Source organism: Macadamia integrifolia, chromosome 10 (assembly GCF_013358625.1).
Source record: "Macadamia integrifolia cultivar HAES 741 chromosome 10, SCU_Mint_v3, whole genome shotgun sequence".
Lineage (NCBI taxonomy): Eukaryota > Viridiplantae > Streptophyta > Magnoliopsida > Proteales > Proteaceae > Macadamia > Macadamia integrifolia.
In genome coordinates this window covers 22,015,894-22,024,976 of record NC_056566.1, presented here as the reverse complement: position 1 = coordinate 22,024,976, position 9,083 = coordinate 22,015,894, and the positions used below count along the sequence as shown (strand labels likewise).

General features: G+C 38.7%; 1 protein-coding gene across 5 annotated transcripts in view; it reads left to right on the top strand.

The window, feature by feature from the left end:
• The first annotated feature begins 2,033 nt into the window (after window positions 1–2,033).
• LOC122090990 (chromatin structure-remodeling complex protein SYD-like) overlaps window positions 2,034–9,083 on the top strand; it is a 40,571-nt gene continuing 33,521 nt past the window's right edge. For 2 of the 5 annotated variants that reach the window (XM_042660780.1, XM_042660781.1), the window contains exons 1-5: window positions 2,034–2,262; window positions 2,756–2,870; window positions 2,979–3,040; window positions 5,151–6,816; window positions 8,820–8,986. In XM_042660780.1, coding sequence (XP_042516714.1) covers window positions 2,766–2,870; window positions 2,979–3,040; window positions 5,151–6,816; window positions 8,820–8,986 — 2,000 coding nt within the window. In that variant the 5' untranslated portion in view covers window positions 2,034–2,262; window positions 2,756–2,765. Of the gene's footprint in view, window positions 2,263–2,381; window positions 2,434–2,755; window positions 2,871–2,978; window positions 3,041–5,150; window positions 6,817–8,819; window positions 8,987–9,083 lie in introns of all 5 variants that reach the window. The other 3 variants (XM_042660782.1, XM_042660778.1, XM_042660779.1) reach the window with 2 other exon arrangements.

Below are 9,083 nucleotides of genomic sequence, written 5' to 3'. Positions count from 1 at the left end.
GGAAGTCCCCTATTCTTCTTATTCTCTTTCCTTCCTTTCTTATGTGTAAAGCATCTTCAACATCTCGAAGATCGATTATTCAAATAAGGTTTCTATTTTTGGGGCCATGGTTGTTCTCGACGTAGGGCATAGGTTTCAATTTAGTTTAAAAAAAAAAATAGTGAAGACCTCATCTCGAAAGATACGGAGTTTAGATCACGCGGGAAGATGAGTAACCCTCTTCTCATTGGATCCCACCAACCAATGAGGCATTATGAACAAGAGTTAGAACAATTAATGCATCCTTAATTAGTGGTCTATTGCCCCATGGACAGGCTGGTGTCATAGATCCATTATGGATACGGAATTTTAAGCATTATCTGTGTGATAAAAGCTAGATATTTGTGCTATAAGAGGGGTCACCGATCGAGCCCTTGATGGACTCGTTGTTTGCAAAACTATAGAATGAGTCAAAACATTGAAGTAAGGATCGTAACCCAGACTGCCCATTGGTTTCATGCGCCCCCGTCAGCCTTGCGGCAACATTGTCGTGAGCCCCTCTTGACATCTCCCCCATGTGCCCTTGCTTATTGCTCACCGTAGCCATTGTTGGCCCCAACTATCTCTGCCCATCTTAGTCACCACCACCACCCCTACCTTTTGTCACCCCCTCACCTCTTCTCCTTGAACCCACTACCCTCCCCTTGCATTCCGTTGACTCCCCGTCACTCTCCTCCCTCCCACACCCAACCATCATTGCCTCCTAGTAAATGTCCTTCCATTTTCTTATAAGAGCCTTCTAATAACGTTCCACCACCACTTGCGGATGTATTTTTAGCTTCCACTGCTACCGTTATATTCCATAACAGGAATCCTTGAATATATTATGTGAATCGGGAGACATCAATGGGCCCATTGGTTCATCCATATCTAGCAGTGAGAGTGGCATGCAAAAGGAAGGGCGGGGGGAGAGAATAGGGGAAGGTGGCAAGAGCAATGTTAGTTAAAACGGGTTTTAAACGCGTTTAAAACGCGGTTGTATTTTTTTGCCGTTTAAAATACGTTTTCCCGTATGCTATTATACAATACGGGAAAGAACGAAAACGGAAAAATAATCCGTTTTAAACGCGTATCCCTTTTTTAAGGGTCAAATATGAATTCTATTAAAAAAATTAATTAATTAAAAAAAAGAAGAAAAAAAAAAAAAAGTAAAAGTGAAGAGTGAAGACAATATGGTACTTGGTTTTTGGTTCTTAACTTCCATACTATCTATAGAAAAAAAAAAAAAAAAAACTTATTTTCTTATAGCCCATTGAGTAAGGAGAAGCTAAAGCTAGCAACATCTCATTTTCTTGTAGCCCATTGGGCTATTTTATCTTAGGACTCTCATAATTTTTTGAACATTAGATGCATGTATACAAGTAATAATCTCTCAAATTGCAATAGTATATTATCGTTTTTTTAGTTTCGTTCTTTTGAAAACTACACGTTTAATACTCGTACCATTCGTTTTTGTCATTTTGTCGTTCCCTTTTTTTTTATCATTTTTTTTACCATATTGTTCATCGTTTTTATATGTTTAAAATCCGTATCTTACGTTTTTTTTTTTATTGTTCCCATTTTGACTAACGGTGGGCATGAGTTGAACAAAGTGGATTGAACAGTATCTAGGTTGTAGAGGTGTAACAACAATCATCCCGATTGAAACAAGCAATTTGCAAAAGGTGAAGGAGGAGGGAGAGGGGGAGATGCGAAGGGCAAAGGAGAGAGCAAGTTGTAACGATCCCATATCAACTTATGAGGGATGATCCTATATCAATTTTATGAGAATCGATGTGAGTTGATATGGTTTTGAATCTCACCACCTTATATGCCTGACTATGGGATTGAGTTATTGGTATGGATTGTAATTTCATGCGACATGTGCCTGAGCGATGGGCCACGCAACCATACAATTTTTATTTAATATTTTTCTTCAGGTAAGATTTGTTTTAAGTAATCCAATTAAACAAAAGATTTGATGCACAATTTACTACGCGATACTACACGAAAACCCATTTTCGGACAATATCGCAATTGTTTCCAAAGTGTCATCGCCTGGTTACATATGTTGATGATCTACGGTGAAAAACCCTCGAGATCATGTAATGTGGTTGCTCGCGTGACATGATTTGCTCGATGTACTTCGTCCCTGATCCTTTTTTCTTCCGCATTGTAGCAGTATAAGAAGAGAATTAGAGAGGAAAAAAAAAGGGGCGAGGATCATAGCCGCGACATTAGAAGGTAATCCTGTTTTGTTTGAATTTACTAAGGAACTGAAGTCGAGCTGTACGAGTTTAATCGATTAGCTATTCTTCTAAACACATCTGTGTTCGTCTGTGTTTTTCTTCGTTCTTGTGTAGAGAAGAATTCATGGCGATTTGGTTCATATCGGGAGTGTGGCTTGAAATTTAGGTATAGGGTTTCATTTTTCCCAATGGCCAACCATTTTAGCGTGTTGAGATCCTGGCAGTGTTAAAATTCACATTTCTTCTGATTACGGTTCCACGAAAAGTTGCAAAGAACTCCCCTACCCCCCTTAATTTTTGTTGCCGAAGATCATCTGCCCCATTTTGACACGAAACCCAAAATGTATTGTTTGGAAGTGTCTGAAACGCTAGGCTGTATATTTGAGCTGATATGACCCAGTAATCGTAACAGATTGTCGTGACTGCACAGGGCAGATTTTCCCTAACGGTCTTGATTTGAAAAGGGTGATTTTTTTTTTTTCTTGCAGTGATAATGAGATGGCAGCTTCACAACATGTTGAAATGGAGGCAGCGAAGTTTCTGCAAAAGCTTATTCAGGAGTCAAAAGATGAGCCCGCGAAACTGGCGATGAAACTATACGTGGTAGATGCGAAGTAGCTTAATTTGAAAATTGCACTTGCTTCTTGATAATTTCTCGCTCATTCTAAATAATATATCCATGGATTTTTCTATTTGGTTCGAGTGTATCAGATATGCCAGCACATGAAGATGAGTGGGAAGGAGCAGTCCTTGCCATATCAAGTAATATCAAGGTGAATCATATTTTGAGGAGATGCATAATTTTTCTTTGGTTTTCATATATTGAATATGTTTCTGTCGGTTTCAAATTGCATTCACATTATTGATTTATTCGGTATAAGTTTGGTTTCACAATTTATAATATTGTGAGTATGTAGATGCGGTCTTACCTAAAAAAGAAGAAGAAAGTATGGTACCAAAAAAAAAGTACGTAGGTGCAGTACTTCACTTTTTCCTACTGGAATGCATTTTTATCTGTGTTTACGTAAGAGTTTTGGAAGGGGGGAAAACATTTGATCCATGTCTAAGCTCTTTCATGTGAACTCATGAGTTTATGTGTTTTGTTTCCACAGTTCACACCTGCAGGAGTAGTCTGTTCTTAGGATGTTCAATAAACTTCTTCCCTTCCCTTTTTTTCCTTAGTATGGAGTCTCAATTCTTTATGGCCGTGATAGCGAGGGCACAAAAAGGAGAGGGAAAGTAGTGCAAAAGAATGAGATTTTCTCACATGGATGTGTTTGATTGTTTGGAACATTGACTCATCATTAATGAGATTTTCCAAGAGAGATCCATCATATAAAGCAAAAGAATCCCAAATCCAATAAGAGGGTAACAGTTCTGGTCCTACGTGAAGAATGAAAAGGGTTCCTAATCAAATAGGTAAGGTGCTGATGAAGATGAACTAAATACAGTGCTAGATATGTGAATAATGATGAAAGATAGTTTTAAGCCAATTATACTGCAAGCAGATTAGGAATGTGAACTGATTCAAGAAGATTAATCAACTTGAATATTTGGAACTAGAGAACAGAGTTGAGAAGAAAAACTAATATCAACTTACCTGTTGGTTTTAGAAAAGAAGGGCTGACCATTATTATCTATCTGAAATGAATAAAGTTTGCCTCTCTGCATTTCTTAGTACGGAATATGAAAAGAAAGAGAAGGGACAAGAAAAATGGATACTGAATAAAGAAAGAGGAGGGAGGAGGGAGGAGGGAGGAGGGAGGAGGGAGGAGGGAAGGAACGAGAGTTGATAGAGCATAGACTTCTCAACCATGGGTGTATCTCATTACTTGTATGTGAAACTCTTTAGAACAAAATAAACTCCAATAAGGAATATGGCCATACTTTGACTAACACTCTTTATAAAGTAACTTAATGACTTACATACCCTTCTCTAAAGACCACTAGCAATAAGGCTGCTCACCAAAAACGATTTAAGTTATAATTACTCAGTTAAAAAAATTATATATATCTGTCTTGTACTAATGACATAAACTTGGACAAATGGATGCTTTTGGACCGGGCCTGACAGATATCACAAGCTTGGCTTGGACCTCCAGATTGGTTCTTATTTATCTAGCTGAGTTACTGACTAATGGCTAATGCATCGGGAGTCTATTGAGATTTGAGAGTTTGTACAAGGGTGCTCTGATTCCAGAGTTTTACATTGTATTTGTGCATTGTATGATCTGGTATGTCAGCCTTTGACCATTGCCCCTTTGTCTTCGGTGAATTTTTTCAGTTGACATGAAAAAAAAGAAAAAAAGAAAAAAGAAAAAAAAGAGTAGTCCTAGAGTTGATATCATCACTTTCATGGTGGAACAGAAAGGCTTGTAGATTCACGATCTGTTATTTTGATAAAGAAGCTTATAAAGTCCCAATCTGTTTTTTAATATAATGTCATATATTCATTTAGAAAGTGAGATATTATTTGAAATGTAACACTCGGAATATCCATGTCATGTGTCATAACGGCTTCTTTTCTGAAGGTCCCATTTCTTCATTCATGGTTAATTCAGTCGCAGGAGACTACTTTGTTAGTATGAAAATACATAGTGGTTCTTGTTGTTATTAGTTAGCTCTTTGATATTTTATGTTTGCCAGGTTATATTATATCTTTTGCTGGGACATCCTCAAAGTCTTATCTCTTAATTGCATGGTTTTGTTATTTATCAAAATAAAGAACTAAGTAGATAAATAGGAAACTGCATGATGATTGAACAAATTAGACTCAAGCTCTCCTTTTCTCAATTTAGTGGAAGATTTGATATATCCATCCATGCCATGATTATTTTCATCTCCTGCTAAAAAATTTAACCTGATATTTTTTTTATATGCCAGGGCCATGGAAACGGTGATCAATCAAAATGGTATTGACATTGAGGCGTTGAAGTCATCACGTCTTCCTATGACTGGTGGAACACAAATGGGAGATTCTGCAGTTGAAAGGTCAGTGGACAAGGATAAGCTTCACAATCAGTCATCAGTTGGTCCCAGTGACATGTCTTTCAGTGCATGGCATGCTGGATCAAGTGGGAAGATAAAAGATGATGTTTATGGAGGATCGAGCCAGGGAATAGGGGTTCTGAAAGAGTCTAAAGCATGCTTTCCTGAGAATGAGATGGGAAGGCTTGAGGCAATTGTTCCGAATAGGCCACCAGCTGGGCCAAGCAGGGTTGAAAATGTGGGACATGATGCTTATCAAGGTTCTGCATCTCAGAGAAGTGGTAAATCGTTTGATCATGAAAGTCCATCGAGTCTTGACACCAGATCTGCAAACTCGCAGGAAAGGCGTGATACAGCAAAACCAGGAAAACAGGAACGTCGAAAAGACACTAAGAAGGCTAGTGGTAAGAGAAAGAGAGCAGACTCCTCAACATCTGCCATGGAAGAACAAAATGACAACCCTCAGCCACTAGATGGTCCTGGCATTGGATCCAATATGATGAAGGGGAAGCTGATGAACAAGGGTGATGCCCAAGGCAGTTTTACACTTAAAGCTGTTGTACACAATCCTGTTCAGAATAGTGGTCACGTAAATCATCTGCCATCGTTTTCTGGTGGATTAGGATCAATATTTAGGACCAAGCAAGAGAATCAGAGTCTAATAAAAAGGCCAGGTGATACAACAAAAACCAGCAATTCAATGGGTTGGGCTTCAACTCCAAGATACCCTGAAGAGGCAGAAGTTTCTTCACCTCATGGTACCTTAGGACTACCGAAAGGTGGCATGCAACTGTCCAGACATGAAATTCTCAGTTCTGGTGGCTGGAATCAGAATAAAGTGGGTTTACAAACAGAAAATTCTCAAGGCTCTAGGTTTCCTCTTAATATTGTTTACAGCAGTTCAACAGCTGAAACTTCCATGTCCCAATTGGCAGCTCAGTCTCCTGGAACAAGTAAGGAAGCTGGCCAGTCATCTGAAGGAACAATTCTTTGCAAGGTTGGAAACTTTTGGGAACAACAAAAGGTTCCTCATTCAGCGCAACAAATTGGAGAGGAATCTCTTGGTAATGAGACTGAACTTGGGGTTCCTGGAAGGTCCTTTGGACCAGTAAACAGTAACACCTCACATGGTAACACTGCTACCTCAGGTGGCATGCCTGGTGCTTTTAGTTCATATCCAATAGTAAGGCCAGGTTCCTCTGCTCCAATGCCATTTAACAGTTCTTTCGACAGTCATGATTTGGCGTCAAAGATGTGTAAGGAGAGAAATGTGGAGGCTTCTTCTCGATCTCAGCTACTGCAGAAGAGCAATGATATGATAGCTACTGATATGCCCATGAAATCTCCTGCTGTTGAGTTTGCTTCTGCCAAAATTTCTATTCATTCTGAACTTAGGAAACCTGGATTCATAAAGGATGCAATGCAAAGCGTTTCTGAGAAAGGTCTGGATGCTCCATTTTGTTCATCCAGTCGTCGGGAAGAGGCATTATCTGGTGGAAGGGTCTTAGAGCAGGATCAAGGTGCTTTAAATACTGTGACCAATTCCAGTAAGATGGTTCAGGTACTCTTTCGTCATCGTTCTGTTCTATCAACATTTTTCTCTTAGGAAATTTTAGAAGTGACCAATTCCTGTAAGATGGTTGAGGTACTCTTTCATTGTCACTATGGGTTCTATCAACATTTTTCTTTTAGGAATTTATAAAAGATCATTTATAAGGTACGGGACTATACCATAATCAAATTCCAATCAAGGGAAAAAAGCCTATCGAATCCCTATGCGAAGGCTAATTAAATGCACTGCCCCTTTCTATTTTCTGCATTGATAATCTTAACATCCATTGTTACTTGTAGAATTATGTATTGTCACCTGTTAACTTAATTATAACCAAAATATTTATTTTTCCAATCAGAAGTCAGAAATACTGGAGTTTGTAGCTCAATCTATGAGTTGGATGATCATTGTGCTCCAAGGAGCTAAAATAAGTATATGAAAGTGGAATTTCTGTTATGATTTTCATTTGAGATCAATTGGAAGGTTAAAGCCTAGAAATCACCTTGATGAATCTAGGTTTGTCGGCCCATCTGTGGGTGTTATACAACGTTCAAGATTACTACTGGTCGGGTGAATTTTGAGCTGTGGGGAAAATATATCGCCAAGTTTGACAGGTTTTGCTCAAAATTTTCGTTATTTCGCCAATTTTGGCAAATTTCGGATCCATGGGAAGGAGAAATACCTTGCTAATTTTGAAATATTTAGCTTGAAATTGCAAACATTAGGGTGTATGGTGGCAGAATTTTTGGAAGGTGGTTAATGGTCTAAACTTAAATAGTTGAGATACAGCTTTATTGGATTGACTTGCGCACCATGAGAAATTTAAAGTGGTATCTTACTCCTCTCCTTTGTTCAAAGAAAGTAAAAGCTCTTCCAGTTGAGAAGATCAAGCTTGGGTTTGATGGTTGCTCTCAAGGTAATTTGCCATCTTGGCTATTGAAAATTCTCTTTCTGGATTTACCAGGGGGCCCGGGGGGGGGGGGTTTAAGTTTGTGAGTTTTTTTCCTGTTTGATTGAAGCTTTGGTCTCAAACAAGGTCCAGGCCTGGCTAAGCTAAGTATCTTTACCTCTGTCAAGTTGTAAAAAAAGGTGAAATCAGTAATGGTTCAAGTGGAGCTTCAGGGAAGAAAATTGAAGGATACTGTTTTATGGAGATCCAAGTCTTTCCTGCTATTTGATTTCCTTTATTCTCTTAGATTCCAAGATGGGAAGCGCTATTGCTAAAGGCTGAACATTTATAAACTAAACTTGGCATGAAATCTGATTGGCCTTATTACTTATACCTATTCCAAGAAGTCCTAGTTGCTAAGCACATTGCTAGCTATCACTGAAAATACAACTTCCAAATAGAAGCGATATTGAGGACCTTGTTCATGGTCAAATAACTTTCTTTTGAAATATATACATCAGTGGCTGAAGTTCAGCATGTTCCTCAAAAAGTGATGTCCAATGATGTTATTTTGTCAATTTTCAAACCTATACTGTCGTTTGGTGCAATGATGAAAAGCTTGGGCTGCCAGCATGAAGATGGTTTGATTTTGAGAGTGGCCCCTTTGTGCAAAAAATGCTAGGTTGGGATTGTCTTCGATCCACGGGCCATGGCCCTTTATCTGTTGCCAAATTCCTGGTATTTGTAGCCAGTTTTTGTATTCCTGCTCTTGTCACATCTGTGTGTAAATACTCAACTCAAGTAAGCCTCATTCTAACTGTTTGGGGTTCAATGCTCTGCAAAAAAGATAATGAACTGAATTTGGAAAAAAAATTCTTCGAAAGAGTGCAACAATTGTGCCAAATAAACTTGCAAGTTATAGTCAATAGGCTATCCTTTATGTGGAGTTCTGTAGTTGGTAGCCATCAAACACGCCTTTTGAGGCACTTGTTCTTGCTACATATACCATGATTGATGTTCTGAAATGATTCCATACACATTGGCTATGCTTCTCTGCTCTGCATTTTTATATTAATTTTAACTTTTGATGTTCACTTTGCAAAGATGGTATCTGTGTCAACAGGGTTGCGAGACAAACAGTGACATGGAAATGAGTATGGCCCGCGGTGGAGTTTCTCGAGATACAGGAAAGAGTCTAATGTCTCAGCCTCCTGCTTTCTCAGGGATGCCTTTCAAGGAACAACAATTGAAACAACTCAGAGCCCAGTGCCTTGTATTTCTAGCTTTCAGGCATGTCACTCACCCCAAAGTGCCTAGTTTTCAGCCTCTGAAGAAAAATTAAATAAGGCATTACAGAATTTTGTTTCGGATCCAATCTCTTAATTAG